At 44.4% G+C, this 22,087-nt stretch overlaps 2 protein-coding genes across 3 annotated transcripts in view; both read right to left on the minus strand.

Moving 5' to 3' along the window:
• Positions 1–372: 372 nt before the first annotated feature.
• Positions 373–10,532, minus strand: LOC119458059 (uncharacterized). The gene is made up of 2 exons (XM_037719857.2): positions 9,591–10,532; positions 373–1,923 (listed from the first exon to the last, which is right to left on the minus strand). Exons 1-2 carry the CDS (start codon positions 9,858–9,860, stop codon positions 1,750–1,752), a joined length of 444 nt encoding a protein of 147 aa, XP_037575785.1. The 5' UTR covers positions 9,861–10,532; the 3' UTR covers positions 373–1,749.
• Positions 10,533–12,882: 2,350 nt separating this feature from the next.
• The window catches only part of LOC119458058 (transcriptional adapter 2-beta), a 40,690-nt gene continuing 31,485 nt past the window's right edge, over positions 12,883–22,087 (minus strand). For both annotated transcript variants that reach the window (XM_037719855.2, XM_049670721.1), the window contains one exon: positions 12,883–21,705. In XM_037719855.2, coding sequence (XP_037575783.1) covers positions 21,583–21,705 — 123 coding nt within the window. In that variant the 3' untranslated portion in view covers positions 12,883–21,582. The remainder of the gene's footprint in view (positions 21,706–22,087) is intronic.

The following is a 22,087-nucleotide window of genomic DNA, read 5'->3' on the forward strand; positions in this document are numbered from 1 at the left end:
GACACCTCATGCATCCTCATGGTCCCCTTGGTCTCTCGCTCGCAGTTGCACAGAATAAATTGAAAGGATGAATACAAATTATCTGGCAGAGTGCGCAGATCAGTTTTTTTTTTTTTTTTTCAGCAAGGAGAAATTTTGAAAATTGTGGAGTTTCACAGCTGAAGATTATACTTTTAAATAATATGACTGATTAAGAAACTTAATGAAGCTTTTGTGTGATGTGTGAACCATTTTGTGAGGTGCAATATAACAAAAAACTGGCTTATTACCACATAAAATGGTGTGCTTTGTAAGTGTGCTAAGATTCTATTTCCGAAATTTATGGGTATTGGTGAAGCTGGGAACTTTACAGAACCAGTGTATATCTATGCATGCCTTTAGATTAACCTTACTGCTGAAAACATCATTTCATAACTGGCACTGTATTTTTTGTTTTTTTTTTTAATAAAGTAAGTCACTTGTATTTGCTGTATCATGAAAACAGTGAACATTTTCTAAGCTGACAAAGGCTTTCAGAAAAATTTGTTTGGCTTATTGAACTTTGTAGAAAGCATGTCAAACAAATGGCAAGTTTAATGACTCCCAACTATTCCTAAGAGAGAGAGAGAGAGTTTCAGCACCTTTGACATAACAATGCCACCGACCAGATGACACTTGAAGAAGTCTGTGCAATAGGATTTCATGCCTGCCTAAAGAAATAGTGGCTCACTAGTAATACCACAAATAGTATTATGACGTATGTGAAATTTGCAACCTGAAAGAAAGCATTTGGATCATTTTTGCAGTAACAGGATAGAAAATTTGCTAGCACAAGGACAGTGGATTGACAGGATGCAATACAATGAATTGAATGTTCGTGACTCGCATACCCAAGTAGTGAAAATTTAGGGTCAATGGCAGCCAATCAATGTAGGGCCAATGTGACCCATCCTTGCCCAATATGGACCCTTTTCCTAATTGGCAAATGCGCTTCTCTGCAATGCACATTTGCCTAACTAATGGCAACACCAGTTATGGTTTAAATAAAGAAATGTTAGCTGCACATGCTGGTACTTGTATCTCACGTATGGTTTCATCGTGAGACCAACGTCTATATTTTAAATGTCATACACAGACAAGCAAACTGTGCTCGCATGCGCTCTTTACAAAAAAAAAAAATGACTGCGTACCATTAGCAGAAAACCAAGCTTCACAATTATTAAAAAAAATCTGTTTGCCCAGCTTTCTGTGGTGCTAGGTTAAGAACTTTCCATCTTAAAACAACTTCATGCATGCAAATTTAAGCATGCTTCATCTTGACTCACAAAAAGATTATTTGAATACATGCACTCTATAAGTGTGTTAAAAATTGTAAGATGCCTAAAACTGGTCAAAGAGCAAAGATATCACACCAGCTGTACTGCCACAGGCCTTTTAAAAAAGTAATCATGGGAGGTATATGCACATAAACATAGAGGCATATATATTCCAGCTAAATAACTGGAAATATAATGATACATGATAAATACAAAGCACAATATCGCTGGTGTAAAAAAAAAAAGTCAGAATTTGAAAGGAATGCATGGGCGAAAAAGAAAAAAATCATCTATGTGGCAAACAGAAAAGCAGACATGCAACAATGAAAAGAAAGAAAATTGTGAGAGAATAAGAAACGTGGAATAAAGTACATACATATTGGAAGTACTAAAGTTGAAATCACTTACCACTTGATAAAAAAACAAAGCCAAACACCAGAAAAATACAAAAACACTATGTCAACCCACAGCGTGCTGCAACCAATGATGCAATAAGCTCTTGTGCGTCTGCCATCCGCTCCATGGCCTTCCGGATACCGACTACCTCCGCAATCACAGAATCAAATGCTGCGGTCTGGGCATGCCTCTCCGAGAGGTCTGTTGAGGCTCGCAGTGAACCATCCTCAAACTGGAAAAACAAAGGACGGAGGGGCTCCTTCAATACACTAATCTCAAGACGAACTTCCCTGCACTTGTTCTTGTGGCACATTTTTTAAAACCATTTACACACATTGTATGGGGGGGGGGGGGGGGTGGGGGATGGCTAAAGCCACGAGGGCTCAACAGGCCAAGCCAGTTGCAAGACAGCTGCAGCACTTAAGCAGGCTGTAGGGTAACTAGAGCAGTGTTTACATGAATGCTACAAGTGGCACATCGCATTGCTTTTCTTGCGCATCGCATTCATGTGGTAATGCGCAAGGATGGTGAATTGCACTGGTGCGATGGGAGAGACGGGGTAGTTCTAGACGGGGTAGTTCTAGACGGGGTAGTTCTAGACGGGGTAGTTCAAGACGGGGTAGTTCAAGACGGGGATAGTTCAAGACAGGGTAGGAGGTCGTCTCGCACAGTACATGTATATACTGGTGCGTCACATTTAGGAAGAAAGAGGGCTGCCGCCGTAGTTCTTCTCCACTCACTGGCGGAATGCAAATCACCGGAAACATGTTCCCGGTGGTTTTGGACACGGGCAGACGTGCCTCATGTAATCACTGTTGCATAGTAATTACCATGATGCACTAAAGAATGTAGCACGCTACTGTCACATTCGTGTAAATGCGGCTTATGTGAAAAAGCACAGACTTTTTAATGTGAAGCATTCTTTGCCTCAACGCGGCACTTTCCAATTTTGCAGGTACTATGTATATATACCTGTCAACAAGTCTCATAGTGTGCCGCTCTAAAGATCAGCCAAATTTCAGCCCAGATCAGCCCAGTTCAGATTAGTCCAGGCAGACATTGCCCTCTGCTCAGTCATGTACACTGAAGCATTAATGAAGAGAAGTATTTTTTGCCATTACCATACACTTCACGGGTAGCTGCCAGTCTCGCCTCCATTCCCTGTGCACCGACTTCTTAATTGGCTACCGCCATGCCATAGTGTTGTCGCTGCCGTCGTCGATCTGTCTTTGTCACCGCCATGCCTTTGTCAACACCACCCCATCGTTATCACATGCATGCTGGCATTGCACACACAACTGGTCTTCTTACATGGCTATCTGGTAACAATGTACAGAATCCCTAGATATCTAGCTACATACAAACTGATTTAGCACCGAAAACGAAGGGACAGGAAAATGAAGAGAAAGATCCTAGGATAGGAGCAGGGTTGCACAGACGCGACCCACCGGCAATGTCCCCAATAATTTGCTGGTAACACAATGAAATTCTCCTTGGCATTCCCTTCAGGGTTGCCTAGTACAGTAGGAAAGCGGGTGCAATGTCCAATGAAAATTTACACACACTTCTGCTCATTTCAGGAGCACCCGCCTTGTATTGGACATGTGCATTCGTCAGCCTTGTCATGGTAACTGCTACACTCTAAATAAAGTTTGCACCCTTTGGGGTGTATCTTGCCCCCAAACAATAATCATCATCTCTCTTGGTTGCATTTCCTTTTTTGAAAACTCTTCGCTTGCTACTTTCCCCGTCAACACTGCTATCTCAAGCTGATAACGCACATTTATGACCTGGAAGTATACTGCGTACACAGCGTCAACCCTTTAAGTGTTGTAATATTTTGACCAAAAGTGACCTTATTTTGCTTTTTTTTTTTTTGGCTAATTTTCAAACTTCACTCCATTGAAAACCGTTCTAAAGGTTTTTCAACCAATTTGCTTCATGTTTTAAGCGTGAAAATGCCATTCTGCCACTTAACTATGCAATACAAATGCACTTGTCATTGCCACAAGTGGCACAGTTCGAAACCATAAATTATAGTCTAATTTCCTGTTTCGAAGTCAACTACTCTGCGAAGCAGACTTCTTTACCAAACAAGGTTTCTAGTGCATTCTTGCACAATGTAAAGCGGGGCAGATACAGCAGAGCAGGGCTGTTGGCGCACATGCTGCACTACCGTGGAGCCAAGTCAATGTCGTCTTCATGTTTTGAATCATAACTTTCAGTAGAGAAGTGATGAGAAGATCATCATCCTCTTTGCTCGAAGAACAATACTCTAGTGCATAGCTTTCACTTTCACTGTGATAGTCGAGCAACAGCTTTCTCTTGCACGCGCGACTCACGTGCCAGTTGTCACCGGCAGACGCCATCGTTATAAAAACCGCAAGAAGCACGCTATTCCAAAAGCGTGGTCTTTGAGCACTGACAAAGTGCTGCCATCTATATAGTAGAAAACAAAGACCGCAATAAATGCGCCCCTCCAGCGCTGATGAAATTGCTGTCATCTATGTTGTAGAGAACAGGAAGGCTGAATCAATGCGGCCTTCAAGGCGCTGAGAAAGTGCTGACATCTATGTAGTAAAACAAAACGCACAATAACCGCATATTTCAAACACTGGCACTGCAGCCATCTATATAGTAGAAGAGAGACTAAGTGGACGTGCCGAGTTCATCCAAATCACTTTGAAGACTTCTGCTGATGACGAGCTGAGCTCGTCCAAAGCAAAATTAACCAGGATCACATTGACAAGTTAAGCTTGTCCAAAATACTTAAGAGGTTAAAGACAGAAAAGGCATGCAAAGATAGATGACGATTATCGTTTGGGGACAAGATAAGCCTCAGAAGGTGCAAAGTTTTCTTAGAGTGTACACACCTCTCATAGAATTCTACGAAATCGCTGGCTTATAGTGCTGCAAATACTGTTTACCTTGATTTCTTTCCAACAAATTCCTCCACAATATTCCTTTCCACCTTTCTATTTTCGAGTAGGGTGTGTTCAAGTAAGGACAGTCACAGGGGTTCCCAGACTATGTTCTTGATTTTAACAAAATATTTTTATCTTTTTTTTTTTGCATGGCTCTATTACCTGGAACCGAGCTCATTTTTCTAGTGGACACTTCGTTTCGGTAAAAAAAAAAACATCTTAAGTGACACGAGGTGGAAAACGCAGCTTATGCAATAGCACAACATTCTAAACTTGAAGGAATAAAAAAATTAATGAAATGTTTAATGGTTTCACAGATTTTATACCTTACTTAGACACCCCCCCCCCCCCCCCCATTGTAAAAATAAAAACATTACATTTCATTTAATGCACAAGCCAACAACCAAAAGAAAAATGATAAACTTAGCTTTTCAACAGGGAGCTAAATAATGGGGCTTTTTTAACAATTTTTTATTGTGGCTTGTCAAGAGCGATAGCCTTTCAGAATTTATCTATGCATACTTTGCCACCTCCTGAATATGCAGCATTTTGTCGTCTTGTGTACTGCTGTATCGAATTTTGTGAGCACGATATAAAAAATTGCAACACATAAAAGATGCAAGTTCTTGCAGACAAGTTGAAAAAAAAATTATTGGGGAGGGGGAGGGGGGGTTAAGCTTTACCAGAGTTATCTCCTGTCATTGGCTACCTGTTTTATGCAAAAGCATGTAGCATTATTTTGTTCCCAGTACAAAATAAAACACTAAACAGTGATGTCCAAGCTGTTCTGTTCAGTGTCCTGCAGTATCTTTTTTAGACCCACCACAGTGACTTAACAGCTATCGTGTTGGGCTGCTAAGCACCAGGTCGCGGGACCAAATCCCAGCCGCAGCGGCCACATCTCGATGAGGGCAAAATGCAAAAACGCCCGTATATGTTAAACGTTAAAGATACACCCTGGTAGTCAAAATTAATCCGGAATCCCCCACTACGATGTGCCTCATAATCAAATCATGGATTTGGCAAGTAAAAACTCAGAATTCAACTCAATTCAATCTTTTTTAGAGTATCGTGCCATGCAAGGTCGAATTTAGTGATGGCTTCTGTTCCTTCCATGAAGTAAGCAACCTGAAGTGGTAAAGAAGAAATAATAAATTCATTTCAATTCACACTGTTGTCTACATAAGGCGTAAAAAGTATGAAAGCCTAGAATATTTTTTTCACTCCTTTAAAGTCGTAACAGGCAATTAATTGCATCAGCCGCATATTCTACCTTGTCTAGGTTAATGGGGGCCCATGACATGGTTGACCGACTATTCTCAGTTCATCACTGTAGCTGAGAGTAGAAGGCCCCATATGCTATGGTATACTGTGAGCGTGACCCATGACTGACTCTTCTTCCATCTCTATACATCATCATCACTTGTACAAGTTCCTCATCTGTATTTATCATCATCAGCCACACAGCTTGTTCTTCTTCATTGTAGCTCGAGCTCGGTTGGAAAAAAACGGTTCCTTATAAGTGGTGGAGGTGCGGGGCAGAAGGGAACATTGTGCAACTTCTGTGAGCTCGAGCTACAACAAAGAAGAACACGCTGTGCGGCTGATGATGATATATACAGATGAGGAATTAGTACAAGTGATTATGATGTGTAGAGATGAAGAACAGTCAGTCATGGGTCATGCTCACAATGCACAAGAAAGAACTGGGCTCTCAGCAAACAATTTAATGAGAACTTTTTTAAGTTTGAAATTGCTGCCTGTAAACTGTTCCCACCGCCAGTGACTGCCATTTTGACATGGACTGTGTGACATCAGGACACGAGGAGTTACCACTGTGTCGTCTGCACTTTAACTGTTCAAGTCCACATCTGACGTTTTCCTCCGCACACTACAGCACCCAACGGCACAGCAAGAGCATCACCATTGAATTGTGCCTGCAATTTCAGCACTAGCATGATGAAAAGCAGGAGTAAACTGCCGAGACGCAAAAGGAGAAACAAAACTATGCATGGTGGCCATGAGGTATTTCCAGGGGACGTATTCTGCAATGATCCACTTTGGCGATACTGTCGCCTTGGCCAAGGCGTGTATCGATAGTATCACCAGTAGTATGTGATAGTAGGCGATAGAAGGCGATAGTATCGCCGAAGTGGAACGCTGCAGAATACATCCCCAGATTCTGCAATCACGTTCAGTGTCAGCAGTAAACAAAAGCATGTCCTTCAAGATCAGCTTCGAGATCATCCTAGGGATCGGCTTCCAGAGGTACCAGTTCATTTTGTCACTGCTCAGTGTTGCCAAGCTGCTGCACAATTCAACTGACACAAAAGAACTCCAATACAAATTTTCTACCGCATTGCAACATAACCACTACACAGCGCTACTGTGCACCCAGTAGTTTTGTGGTACACTAAGGCAGCATTTTTTTATTTACTTGTTTTTAAAAATAATGTAGCAAAATATTAAACGTAATCGCTGATGAAATCTTTATAAAGCCCTTCGCAATCTGAAACACGGCCAATATGCATAAGGATATAAATTTCGAAGTGAACAACAAGCCCAATGCGAAGAGTTTCAAAAAATTAATGCCCTCCAAACAGCAGAGATAGACTTGCGATAATATAGTGAACAAGAAACAACAGCTGTGCAGCACACTTTGATTACAACTCAGGTAGATGCAGAGAAGACTACAGAACAGTCCAAGCATCAAGAGCAACTAATAGATTGGCAAATGCCAGAACAAACTGGCATAGCCACACAGATGACAAGTGAATGAGTACATTTAGTTTTCCGGCAGAAATGTTTCAGGCAGTGTCCTGAAAATATCCATGTGAATAGCCAACCACCTTAGCTTTTCATAAAACTAATCTATTGCACAGAATGACAACCATAAAGTGAACATTCTGTGACTTAGGAATAAACACAACTCATTGTGGTGGTGATCACATGCTTTTGCACAAAATATTTTGGGACAAGTTATACATTTACTAATATGCAGTGCATCAGTAGTTGGTTTATAACAACAAAACACCCACAAATGCAGAAAAAGAAAATGTCGCAAGAAAACAAATATATAGGAATTTCAAGCTCTGTAGGTGGTCCCTTTTGGGTGCTACTAACAAAATGCACGTTAGCTAGGGCTACTGACTTTTCGTAAAACCCCGGGAAGCTCAGTTGGTCGCTTTTTGGCCTTCAGGTGATGAAATTTGGCAATGTTTTTTTTTTTTTTTTTTTTTTTTTTTCCACTGCTTTTTCAATGTCTATGGCCGTTGAGCAAGGAGAAAGAGGCAAAAAAGTTAGGTCGACATGGTGTGCCATCAACAACCCTGACCAGACCAGTTTTCATAGAGCCCTTAATTTCATGCTACACCTGAGCGACTGAAAAGAGATAGCGTTATCAGGATCAGCCCACCCATGGTTTTGGTTGCACAGCCTCTAGGGCCAGCCTGCAATACAAACCACATTAATGAAAACCTTTGCGAGGACACATGTTACACACTAATGTCAGGATCGGACCACCAATTCACCATTTTTTATTACACGGTCTCCAGGATCCACCTAGTTTTTATTAATATACACCTTCTACTGGATCAGCCCAATTTACTAGAAGATCAGCCCACTTTCCTCAACGAGACACCCCCGAGTCATGACAAACTCCAGGGAGGTAGGCAAAAAAAAGCTTCGCTTTAGAAAGGCCTTGCAGATGTATGCAAACCCTTCATACTCATATGTCAAAGACGGCGAAGGAAACTGTATAAGGGAGTTCTCGCATTTTTCATACGTTCAAAGGGTCCGATTTGACAATGCCCAATTCACCATATCCGAGCTTAGTACTCCTAATTCTCTGCTTTATCTGACCAAATGTTCCTGTATGCTACACCGCCTTTATAGACGCGTTCTCACCAACGCCTTGGTCATATGCCGAAGCAAGATGTTTCATTACGTTGGTCATACGGCCCGATACGGCCGCTTCAGGGCTCCTACGCAGACTGCGTTACTGGGTGTTCACTGGCTCACATTTGATACCGACTGCCACATGGTGCATGGCCAAGACATCTGCAAGAATGCGCAGCCGGTATCGGTAGAGCTGGCATAGCATCGGTATGGTTACAGTGAGTTCCCTATAGTATGGTGAAGGAACTGTGCTGGATAGCAGTGCGCTTTGTGAAGTATTTGGGAGTTCTCGGGCAGTGGCAAACCAGCTAGGCCCCTACGACTTGCAAAGGGTGTGAGAACCACACAGCGTCGCTGCCTTTCACCCTTTCAAACGCTGTGTACACAGTTGTGTACACCAAGATAGTGCATCAACAGCAAAAACACTGATGAAAGTAATGATATTTAAAATGTGTCAGCATATATCTTGAAACACTTATGGTTGAAATTGTGCTGCAATTTTGGATAACATGTGCGAAATGTTTTAGTAATATGAGTGGGAAGGTTGGGTGTTTTTGCTCAGTGTCAGTATGTTGTTGTACGTAGCGGGTTCACTTCTTTTACTGTTTTTCACAATGTCATGCACCAGGCATAATTTTCAAGCGGCTGAATAAGTGTTTTTCAAGCTCTTCAATACACAAAATAGTTGATGTTCTCGTATTTGATGTTCCTGTAGTGTGTTTTCGCGTGGAGCCCACATTCTGTAAACTTGAAAAAACTCACTAAACAATTGAAAATTCTGAATCTTTTCTGCAGCTGTACAATTTCTATGATTGTGAAGATGCAATAAATGTGTTGAGAGTAAGTTTTCAATCAACAGGATAAAGTAGCGTCTGAAGGGGTACGTGATGCGTCAAATGTACGAGTTGCTCGGATTTCCACACATCTGCGAAGTCTTTATGACCTAGCTGACATGTTTCCCGCCTCTAGCACGTACGAAACGGGCGCCAAAGAAAGTATTCATTTAAACCGATCAGCGCGCACAACCGGTTGCTTCATGAGCGGCGCGCGTTCTCGTACGCGTGGTACGGGCACTTACGTCAACTAGTTCCTGTTTGATCGTTGTCGCCGGCCCGATCATAGCTTGTTCCCCGCCGTGCGTCTTGCTCTGTTGTTGTGGTTCGCTTGTACTCAGACCAGGCACGGGCGGAAAGATGGTCGGCGTGGCGTCGCCGCTGACATTCACTCCACCGTCAAAGTGCAGCGAACACAAACACAGTTTGTCGTCCACGTGTCTAAGTGAGACTTCGGGTATCACAGCGAGCCATTCCTTGCACTGGATGTCGTCCGCAGTGCAAACGTACAGCATATGCGATGGGTCGCTCAGTCTGAATTCGTTAGGGGCAACCCCTTATGTTGCAGGTTATCGCCGCCGTACCCTGCTCCATTGCGTTGGAGGGTGTCTGCAGCGACTCCCTCTGCGACAGCGCGTGACTACAAAGAGCGACTACTTACATCACGTCAAATCAAATGACGAAGGACAGTTACACGGGGAACGCCCCCCACTGAAAAAACGTCGACCCTGAAACAGAGCTGTCACGGAACGCCACGGACGCTACGATCCTCCATGGCTACGATCCTGAAGCAAGGAGTGTCGTCACAGGACAGCTCATGAAAGCACGGAACAACACCATAAGAATAGCAAGACCACGGACTATAAGTATGTTTCCCTGTGCACGGACCACAGAAACCATCAGAAACTACAGAAACGGCGGACAGCACGGAATGGCATGGATTGCTGTGGATCGGTTGATTAATCTTTCTTTTCGCTATCAGCTCGCATTATCTTTCTGCAACAAAAAAAATTCTCATAGATTGAAGCGTTTGTTGCGCTCACACTTTTCGAAGTTTGCACTGAGCCAAACTAATTGGATCGAACAATCACGCTGCGTGAACTTTGTAGTTTCGGTTCCTGTTTCGGTCCACAAGCACCGCTATCCTGCTAATTCACGACTTTTTCGGGGACGACGCAATTACGTCAAGTAGCTAGTGGCCTCAACGTCTTCGCTAGTACGTAGTCGTAGACGGAGCGCTTCCTGTCGTAGCTAGAGCCCATGCACGGAAAAACCATTCGTCTCTTCATAAACACACAGGAACGTCCACTTCGACAGCCCGCCCCGTACTACGTTCTGGCAGTTCAGGTCTGGCAGCACACGAGCACATCATAATTATCATGTCCAGCGCTTCCCATGTGCCTTCCAGCCAACCACAAAAGTTTACGGACCACGGCATCTCAGAAAACATCCAGAAAACAACTGCTCGAAGAGACTCCCGTCCTTGAGCAAGTTTGTATGGGTGTTCTGTGCTTAAGCTTCAGAAGGGTGGTTGGAAATGCATCTTGACGTGGGCGGCGCGATACGACAGAGATGAAAGGTAAGAAAACACAGACATATCGCAGGCTATCAATTGACTATCAACCAGAGTTGACAGCCTGCGCTGTGTCTCCTTTCGTCTCTGTTTCGCGCCGCCCACGTCACGACCTTAAGTATTGCCACTTCCTTACCACTTCCAGCTCACCCACTCGATCATGACATTGTCAGCTGCTGTCAAAGGTGGAGGAGGATTAAACTTTATTGAAAAAAATGAGCAGATGAAAGCGTTTAGGACACTCCCAGCTGGTTGGCTTCCACAGTCCAGGATGTCATAGTCCTGCGCGCGGCCAATCTGGTCCCGATCAGGGCTTGAGCTGATTGATCAGCTGGTCCTCTACTGCTCTGCGGTTGGTTAGAAAATGCGGGGAGGGGGGCACCCCACATCCGTGCATCACTTTTTGCCAAGTGATGCACGGATGTGGGGTGGGGGCTAAAGCCCCTATTACAGTGTACTAGACACTGTACCCCTATATATAAAAAGTAGCGCCATCCACTTCCCTCCTCCTCCGTTCCACTATCGCGCTCGGCGCGACCAGCGCGATCGAGGCGCGATATCGACAGTGGCGCCGCCTGCGTCGGGCCTGCCGTGGCAGACGACAGCTAACGCGCTACCAGAGGAAATCCGAGGAAAACTTCGATCGCGCCCTGCGGAGACGTTTTTGAGGCGCGATTTTGCTTCGTCAGTCAGTAACTGGTCTTAATAATGCCGTTTTGGAAGTAGCAACGCGACGATGCGAGACGGCGCAAATATCATAGTGTGCAGCAAGCGTTTGCGCACGCCGGATGAAAAACAAAAAAAAAAAAAGCCTTTTGCCCTCGCCTTGTCGGTTGCGGCAACTTAAGGTGCAGCAGCATGCCATCACAACGAAGTTCTTGTCCCTGACACGTTTGATCCGTTTGTGCGTACAGCACTTTCGTCGCACAGGCCCGAGAATGGCAGTCGGAGCGCGCTGGAAAGAAAAAAAATATACAAAAGCGCGACGCGAACTTCCACGTGACACGGATTGGCCAATGGGGGAGCGGAGGCTGGGGCGACAGGAGGCGGCTAAGAGAGGGCGAGGAGGAAGCGCCGGGGTGAGCGCGGTGGCGGCAAGATCTAAGAATGGCGCTACTTTTATAAATATAGGGGGTTTAGTGGGGGCTCGCTCGTGGGGACATCGCACGAGATGGAGGGAATACCGCAGAGACCATAAAAGTAAGAACACTAGAGCAAAAATACAAAACAAAAAGCCATTCAGAGAGAAAAAAATGCAGAGTACTTCTTTTTTTATATAGGCCTTGACTGGCTGGGGGAGCACTGGTTGTCACCAAGCACACAAGTCTAATCTACAATAATATACACTGCTATGGACTTGCATGACTGCCATTACAAGCAGTCTTTCCATCTGCTAGATGGCTCGTGAGGAGTGCTTAAAAAATTACACCCATTTCCACTATTCTTTTGCTCCACGTACGCTTTCTATAATTTAAAATTTTAATTTAAAGGTCTGTTGGACTTGCTTTTAAATACATTGTTCACAGTGCCAAACAATAGTAACGAACCTATTGAGAGTGCAGTTTGGGTCATACTAATGCAAGCAGACTGAACTGAATAATCATCACAAAACTAACCAAATATGATATCCACTGAGTGTGTTGTTACAGCACACCATTTCAATATGTATCCGGGCCGTCAACTAATGTGTGTGAGGCTAATACTCCAGCATGCAGCCACAATCAAACGAAGGCAAGCTAGAATAGCTAAGGTTGGGGCTAGCTGGTTGTATATGTTAAATGATTGCAGCGTGCCACTGTAAACTACTGTGGGACGAAAACATCGCTGGACAAGCGCTACACCCAGTGTTGTTTTCGTCTTTATTTTGTGTGTGTGTCCGAGCGTATTAGTTTAAGTAGCATGCTGCAATCATTCAAAAAGGCAGGCATTATTAACATGCCAAAGAAAGTTGAAAAAGACAAAAGTTGCAAATCAAAGAACATCTTTTATTACATCTCAAATGTCCCTCTGAGCTTTCATCTATACAGCAAGTATTTAATTTCACGTATATAGCGAAGAGGTATAAATGCACCTCCACACCTAAACCGCTGGCTAGTCTGTCTCGCAATTTCACATCGATGTGGAACTCTGGTGGGTTTAGAAAGGACATACGGAACAAGAGCAGTGCTAGTGGGGACATCCGGTGACACCAAGTTTAACCACAGCATGCAGAACCATTATTGCAATGAATGACTCCATTCGACTTGTCTGCTGGTATAAACTTGCTGCTAGTGACAATCATCACTTTTTTGGCACATTTTTCTTTTCGATTCAGTAGTCAAACACTCGTAGTTTCAAGAATAGTTAAACATACTTGCTCACAAATATACTAATATCTTCCACAGGCATGAAATAGAGCTTTAGTGAGTGCCAATAAGTTTGAGTGGACATGTGTTACGAAGGTGAGAGACTGTCTGCGAGTGTGAGTAGATGTTTGTATGCGAGCAAGTGCTGGTGAGTGGGCCATGGGTATGAGACCGAGTGGGTGCCGGTAAGCGTGAATGGAAGTAAATGACTATGAATGCAAGTTAGTGTTCGTACGTAAGAGTGGGCACGAGTAGGAATGCGAGTGAGTGTCGAATGTGGGTGAGTACAATATAGCCTGTGAAAATACTGCCAAGTATGAGTAAGTATCCGCTTATTCTGACGACCTATGGTTTCAAGCACATCGTAGCCGAGAAAAGCGCCGCATGTTTCCACCAGTCCTGCTCTTCTTTTGTGCGTCTTCCGGCATTGACATTGGCACATGTACGCTATGTTCGAACACTCCTTTTTCTAACATCTCGAATTGTACCACGACAAACACGTTCGCCCAACCTGGTGGTGCAACTGAACCAAAGCATGCGGTATTGTGGCCATTACTGGCCTGCAGACCACATGCTAGTACCACAACATATTCTGAGCAAGCTGTAGCAGTGGTACCATAAAACACAATTGCATAAAACTTGCTACCAAATGTCACCTCCAGGCGAAATTTTAGTTCAAGCTAGCCAGCGGTCTATGCACAAAAAGCACCTACACCCTTCACCATGTGCAATGCAGCACTTCAGTGTGCAACCCAGAATAAAGAATTAACTCTTAAAGAATTGCTGCTCACCACATGTGGTTTTCTAAAAAATACTCTGTCACCATGGAACATCACCTGAAACTAGGATTATTGCAAATAGCATATATTATACTTCTCTTTACACGATACTCGGGGTGTACTAAAGGAACAAAATACTCTTTGCAAGCTTATCAAGCGCAAGGTGAACAATAGGCAGGTGTCGCCACGTTTGCAATGCATGCCACCATAGGTGTTGCATCCTCTCCACTGTGCTCAGCTACATTGCAACCACAAGATGGCCAAGTTTTAGCCGGCAGGTGGTAATTGCAGAATCGAAGTTAATTAGTACTTAAAGCATAACCTTTTGCTGCTACCAACTTTGTGCACCAGTTTCGAGAAATACGGGCTTAAATTGTGCTACGAAATGCATTTGCTATTCCGGTTAAATTTACAATATAGACTCATGTAAGGGCCACACTTTCTATTTTCACAATCTTGACAAGGTAACTTTCAATGCAACTGGCACTTTGGGGGTTTACAAGACTTTCCCAGAAAGGCAAGAAAAATGCACTTTCAGGAGGCGAGCTGCAATTCAGTCCTCTAAAAACTACAAATTTAGAGGTCGCCTCCACCACAGCGGTGATTCCTCAAACTCTGTGGCGACATCTGCCCTTTGCCACCAAGATCACTTCAGCGATTCCGGCAGCAAGTAACACAGCGTGCACTCGCAAAATATTGCTTAAGAAGCGGAGTTTTCAACAAATTGCATTCTCGTGAATTTGACACAGAAGAAGGAGGATAAGTGCTGCCACTTGGTGCGGCTAGAAATGTACAAAATGAGAATGAAACGGCGAAGATACGCAAAATGAGACATGACTTTTCATTTGCACATTTCCCCTGTGAGCAAAAACAGTTACACATCCAAGTCCACACACCCCAAAGCAACTTTCCAGCCGCAGGAAACGGGCAAGCTCATTTGTGCCACGCTCGAGTTGCTGCACATTTGTAGTAAAGTCGCAACAAAATGTGGGACTCCCACCCCATCTAAACACTATAAAAATATCTTTCACCTTGTCGTTCCGTGCAATGACACAGAATTTACACATCTCGGGATAAATGCGAACACTCGTAAACAATGATACATGAAAAACACCAATTCAGATTGCTCGGGCTTGCAGATTTCACTTCTACTGCAATAAAAAAAAAAAATTTAATGTGTACGTCGTGTTCAATTGGCCCAGTAATACTTAATGGTATGATTGCAGTGGGAGCATTCACTTTCTGCGACAAAACAAATTTACAAAGAATTGTGCCCAGTAATTCTCGTCAGAGTAAAAGGGCAGAAAAATGTCAGCAGTAGGAAGCAGAGCACTGACCCTTTGTAGTCATACGATTCCTGCAGGAATCAATGTCTTGCAGGAAATATCCGTCATCGAGAAAAATGAACAAAACAATTTTCAGAAATGCAAATTACATAATTTGACGACTTTGCACTGCAGATAAATTCACAAATGTTAATGCTTTGCATGACAGTGAGTATAGGCCTCTGCACTCCCCAATTTTGAAGACCACTGCCCAATGCATATAACGTGCCTTGGGTCACACAAAAGTGGTCATTAAATATTGTGTGACCATGTTTTGCACTATTATCACTGTGAATTAAGAAGTTTAAAGAACCACACACTGCTTACAACGTAATGACGTTTGGCAGTTCATGAAAAGAACAACCTTTGATGCAGTGCAAACTCCCAACAGTAATTTCTTTATTTTTCCCGGGTTTTGACATTCGGATGCACGTAATACAAAACTTTCACTTCATCAATGAATTCGGACCAGAAAGGTTTAAAATTCCAAACTCAAATCGTCAATGCAGGCTAACAAAATCAAACTGTAGGCCGGCATAATATTATTACTGTCCACAGGATACCGGAGACATAGGCCAGAGAAGTGACACTAGTGGCACTCTCTTACGACACCGTGTCCAACCAAAACATGTTAGATATGTTTTGTACTGCAATCAAATAAGAGAGAGAGAAAAAAAAAAAAGCACAAGGGCTAATGTAGGTTGATGAGTTGTTGGCAAAGCTTATGCCTCAACAGCAATGTCGAACACACTCGTTACAATCTTATTTACGCACTGTTTGAACACAGTGTTGGAAAACATAGCCAGCAGCACTTCAGCTCTTGTCTAAATCTCCAGTATCACCCAAAACGGTAATATGCACCATCGGTAGCAAAAGTATATGGCCACCCCCCACTCCCTCTCCCCCCCCCCAGAAAATGCGGGGGGAAAAAAGAGGGGGGGGGATGCTGAATTTATTCGTAATTCGGGCCCTCAAGCTGATACTGATGAGTGCTACTGATGAGTGCACTAGAAAGTTTGCAGTGCCAAGTTTGGACCGCAGTTCTCAATTTCAAGTTGCTTTCATAGTCCCCAGTCCATACAATTTTGCTCACCGTGCTAAAACCCTCTATTATATGCAACAATGTAGGGGCAAGCATCATTATTTTCAGATCGGTTACCTGAACTGCAGGGAAAAAAAGAAAAAAAAAAGAAAAAACAACGTACATGATGATCTATGTAGTATATGTACATGAGCAATGCGACTTTTTTTTTTTTTTTTCAATGAGCAAATTTACAAGAGCAACTATGTACAACCTTGTGCTATCGTTTCAAAAGAGCGACCTTCCCTGCTTCCACACTCACGTACAAAAACACACCTGACTCGCACTCTTTTCACAACATAACTGCAATCCTGGCAGGAACCCCACACACATACAAAGGAAGTTGGAAGCAAGATATGTACTCCACGTGGGCACGTAAAAGACTTTTAAGGAATGGTAGAGCGCACTAGATGCAGCTCACTGGACAAGCCCCGTAAGCAGGAACTCAGGTAAGCGTTCCTAAAAGCCAACCGCAACAAAATTTTGGATCATGCAAGAGTGAGTGAGTGAGTAAAAACTTTATTCAAAATAAATAAATAAAAGAAGGCACGCTGGTTGGGGCCCCTATTACAGGGCTCCACTGGCACGAGCGGCTTGCTGGGCTTGGTCCAGAAGAGCCAATTGGCTCTCCCGGCCCTCGTCCGCAAGCCATGCCTCCCACTGCCTATTCCTCATGAGTGGATGTTTTAGTATTATTGGGCTGTCTATGTGCGGAGGCCTCTTGGGACACTCCCATGTGATGTACTTTAGTGTGGGTATTTCTGTGCACCACGGGCACTCGTCAATGAACCTCGTCGGGTGTATTCTGTGTAGGTGGTGCAGGTTGGGGTATGTATTCGTCTGAATACAACGCCAGTCCCTCTCCTGTTGGCTGTTCAAATTCGAGTGAGGATGTCCAAAACGTCTCCGCTGCTGCCTTTGCTGTAAAAGGATGTCACGAGAATTCGGTGGAAGGTCGTCGCTGGGCCCTGCCGTTGCTCGGACGTTTAATCCTCGAGCAATACGGTCTGCCCTCGCGTTCCCTGCCAGTCCCTCGTGTGCAGGACACCATATGATAGTGTGGTGCCCTTCTAGTCGATTGCCCAAAATTTTGAGTATTGACTGGGGTGCCATCCCATTTAGAAACAGGCGGCAAGCTGCTTGTGAGTCGGATAATATGACAGTCGAAGTGGTTTGGCGCTCGGCGTCCTGAATGGCCAAGGCGATAGCTGCAGCCACTGCCGCGCATGCCGATGAGGTTTTGAAGGATGCCGTTGTAACGTTGTTCTGACATGTAGAGACTACTGTGAACGTGTCGGAGCTGGTTCAACTAGCATCCGTGTAATACACTCCCGGTCCCATGCCGAAACGTTTGTGAAGAGTCTTTGCCCTTGCTCTGCGTCGTCCGAGATGGTACTCGGGGTGCATGTTCTTGGGAATTGGGGCCACCGCGATGTGCGATCGAACATTGCGGTCTATCTGTGCCGTCTCCTCTCCGCAATACTGGGGCCTCAGTGTAAAGCCTAACCTCGCCAATACTTCCCTGCCCCGAGTCGAAGAACGAAGTTGTTTTTTCTGAGCAATATAACGCCACGACTGCGTACTCGTCAAAAGTATTGTCCCTCGAATCACTCTGTGCTAGCGCATTCGGGAAGACCAAGGGCTGCTTTGAAGGCTTTTCTGATTATCGTGTACATGACTATCGTGTACCATGCAAGATGCCTAGATTCAGATACAACAGCAGTGTTGCCCCGACCTCCGAAGCTATTTTTCCTTTAACTTGAATAAAAAATTTCCTTAGATTTCTGCAAAATGTGTTTGTTAATCAGTTTATCAATATGATTCCAGCAACAATACTTTTTTTTTATTATGAAAGCGCACTACAAATTTTATTGTTTAAAATTTACTTCTAAACTCTTTTTGAAATATTAAAATAATGATGTCACAGCACTTAAGCTGAAATGACATCGCAATGAAAGTTTCTATGCTAGCGAGAATGCCTTCTGTTTAAGCCAACAGATTAAACTTTGTTGTTGTCAACACTTATTTTGAATGTAGAGCAAAGTTGCATGATTATTCAAATGGTAAGGAAGTTGGGCGCCGGAAATCCCTAACAGAATGCACCAATGTCAAAACAGTGGGCCACTTCACGACGCCAATGTAAAAGGTGTGATTAACTTTTCTGCATACCGTGCACCGATGTAACACCACCACACGTATGCGCTTGCAGCAAAGCATGCATATGGCCAATTTTTCCCTTCTTCCAAAGCAAAACTTACCCAAACACACGACTACTGGTACTCTGTGCAAGAATTGCCCTGCCTATGAACAGCTCCCAGTAAATTTTATACGCATGCATATTCGGTGGTTAAGCGCTGCGACTGCGTTGTCATGCTTGGCGCTAGGTATACGTGCTGCTTCCTTTGCTGCTGCAGCACACGATTGTTAAATGGGCCCTGAACGACCCCTGAGGCTTGGCGAAATAACATAGTACGCAGATAGCATACACTGCTGTGAACATCTCGGCCAAGTTTTGCTGTCGTACGCAATGCATGGTACTCACAAGCCGAGTGCAAAGTCACCCTTTCTCTCAAACGCTCTTTTCAAACAGAAGCCTGACCCTCACTCTCTTCTGGACGCTTTATTTCGTAATAAAGCGGATTCCCATACGCGGCTGCCATTGGTAGCTGCGCTCGGCTACGCAGCGTCGATACCGCGGCAGCAGTGGGCTGCACCCACGAGTCCACTGGCTAAGCGCACTGCGACTCACTGAGGACAACCGCACTTTTGGCTTACGTTTAGCGCTTCGTAGGCGCCAAAACCGGAAGTCGTGGCATCTACGTTAACATCAAAAATGTAATTTTTCCTAACCAATTCTGAAACTCCCTACATCTAAGGGTGACTTGCCTACAGTTGGCAGCACTGCAGTATGGATACAGAGCAACTTCCGTGCAAAACTTCACATTTGATAAACGAACAGATGCACCACGAAAGGCTTGCATAAGTAGGCGTTTTTGATACCAAAACCGAGAACTGCCGCCATTAGTGCTCGCCAAAGTGGCGCATGACTCGGATAATGCCACTCCTCGGCATTAGCTCCGAGATTAGGCACCACCCGTGGCCGCCCACGGCGTGGTGAAAAATCTCTGAGGCAATGTGCTGGGACTAGTGTGTGAGCTGCCAACCTCCAGGTGCACGCGTTGTCTGCTTAAGTGCTAATAAAAATCTCCTAATAAGCAAATTAGACAATTACCAGCCTTGCATCTTTGCCAAGATAGGTAGTATGCAATACTCATTTATTACCAATTTAGCCAAAGTGAAATTTGGTTGCAGTTGGCCTTTAAGCACGAAATGCTTCCTGGAGTCACAAGAGCAGTTATTGAAAAGGAGACCTAACCTTCAATTTTTTTTATTTATTTGTTTTCTCATTTAAACCACGCAGCCAATAAACAATCAGCTTGGCTATCACTGCCGAAGTCAAACTGTGGCATATAATGCGGATAAGCGTCATATCTAAACTGCTCTAAACCACTTTTCCAGCTCCTTTCATGCACAGTCTAAGATTTTCATTCATTCTGGGTGCTGCAACAGACAATTCTACAGGTCCTTTTGAAGGAGCTACTTGACCCTTGAACGAACGTTTACAAAACCTAGTGTAGTCCAAACAGGCCTCTGCCATAGAGAAACGTACTGCTCCGCACTAGACCTCTGTGGAAGTTGTCATGCACGGTGGGCAGAACGCAACATGCTGTAGAACTTCTAGCCAAATCTGTGCCCCAACAACAGAACACGAGATGGTCCACCGCAGAGCTAGACGATCCGCAATGGCCTGTACGAAATGGACAACTTGTCTAAATTGAGCTGTGGAAAATGAATCTCTTCATCGTCGAAGAAAAAATGCGTGCTCCAAGTCAACCAACACAATTAACCTTAGAACGCTTCACAGCAATACTAGAGCGAAAGATACTAGAAACGCGCAGAAAAAGAAACAGAGAAAGTGTATGCTAAATTGCAAATTGTAATTTAGAAGAAACAGAGGCTTAAATAGAAAAATAAGGCACACTTGACACCCTGCCTCTCAATGTAGGGTCCAGTGTTTTCATGTGACATTGGTCCCATTACAATGGAACAGGAGACGTGCTGTTTATAACTGTGGGCTGAACTTTGTGCACCAACAAGACCGCAAGCACTCACATTTTCACCTAATTGATAAGTTTTCTAAAAAGCAAAGCCAAAAGTGCATTTGCGTGCTCAAGTGGTACAGATCTTGCATTCCACTGACAAAGGAACTCATTCCTCCCCCATAAAAACTCACCTGCCACATTTCAAAAAACATCCTTCGTAAGCAGACTCAGACTTCAAACCTTGCCTTCTTAAAAAAAAAAAAAAGACGCCCACACGAAAACACAGTATAAAAAACCGAGAGCACCACGGGGATCACAGTTCCTGGCACATTTCTAAAAGAAAAAATAAGAAAAAAATTGGATGCTGACTCTTCACCAGTTTGTGTTTCGGAGGCTATCTTTCTCTGAATGGAGTGCGTTCTTTCCTATGTGGATGTTAAAGTTACAATTGTGCTTGCCATCATGCCGACTTCATCTTTCGCAATTGTGCGGATTACGAACTTTGCAGAGCTGCGCTGTGCCCAAACTCTTCTTCAAAGAGTAACGTTGGCTACTGCTACGCATGCCCAATGCGGCTTCTGAAGGAATCGCCCTTCTCCAACACTTCTCACGCCTCGTTACAGACCAGGAAAAAGTCGCTCACATTCACTGCACGTCGTTTCACGAGAGTCACGAGAAGAGCACCGACCGTTCCACGTCGCGGACAGACCGTGTTCACTTGGTCAGCGGCCACACAGGACAAACATCACCAGGCGCAGACTTAAACCTGCACCGTGACACGCCGACGCGGGCGAACCTTGCTTTTTTCGGGCCAAGTGAATCCAGCACCGGCCATTTCAGCAAGAAACAAAAAGACGATTCTCTACGACGACGAAAGCGCCGCGCTTTTTCACGGGGCAAGTCGAAGGAAGCTTTCGGTCTGATCACTCATTCTCGCGCCGTGGCTACTGATGCAAGCTGGCAGGGTCGACGAATGCAGAGGGGACGGCAGCCTGCTGCTGGTCGCTCTTGGTCACTGGGGTGGGGCGGCATCAGGTAGCGGAAATCCAGCCACTGTTGGCGAAGTGGTTCAGGATCCGCCGGCAGTGCGACCTGTCCATTCCCGCCGGGGAGCGGAACTTAGCCGTGCTGCCTTTCTGCCGCTGAGCTTGGTCCTGCAGACACATGGGGACCACAGAGGCGTCGTACAGTGACTGCCAACCAGGCAGTGTTTTTTGTTCGACGCTATCAAGGACTCGAGGATGTACTGCGGAACAAGTGCTCTGCTCCAGGCTTCATATGGGTGCACCTAAAGAGCTACAGCAAATTAAGCATGCACATCATACGAAACTAATACCTCTGCACATTAGTCTGCTCCTTCAACTGCATTCACATAGCATTCTGAAAAACAGGAATGATGCAGCACATGCAGTGAACAACTTGGGTTACATGTGTTATCTCCGAGGGCAGTTAGAATAAAAAATCTCAAAGCACCTCCTGCATGTTTACTTCATATACATTGTTACAAAAAAGTAATTGCAGAAGCACTAATGTAGA

This window comes from Dermacentor silvarum, chromosome 7 (genome assembly GCF_013339745.2).
Source record: "Dermacentor silvarum isolate Dsil-2018 chromosome 7, BIME_Dsil_1.4, whole genome shotgun sequence".
NCBI classification, from domain to species: domain Eukaryota; kingdom Metazoa; phylum Arthropoda; class Arachnida; order Ixodida; family Ixodidae; genus Dermacentor; species Dermacentor silvarum.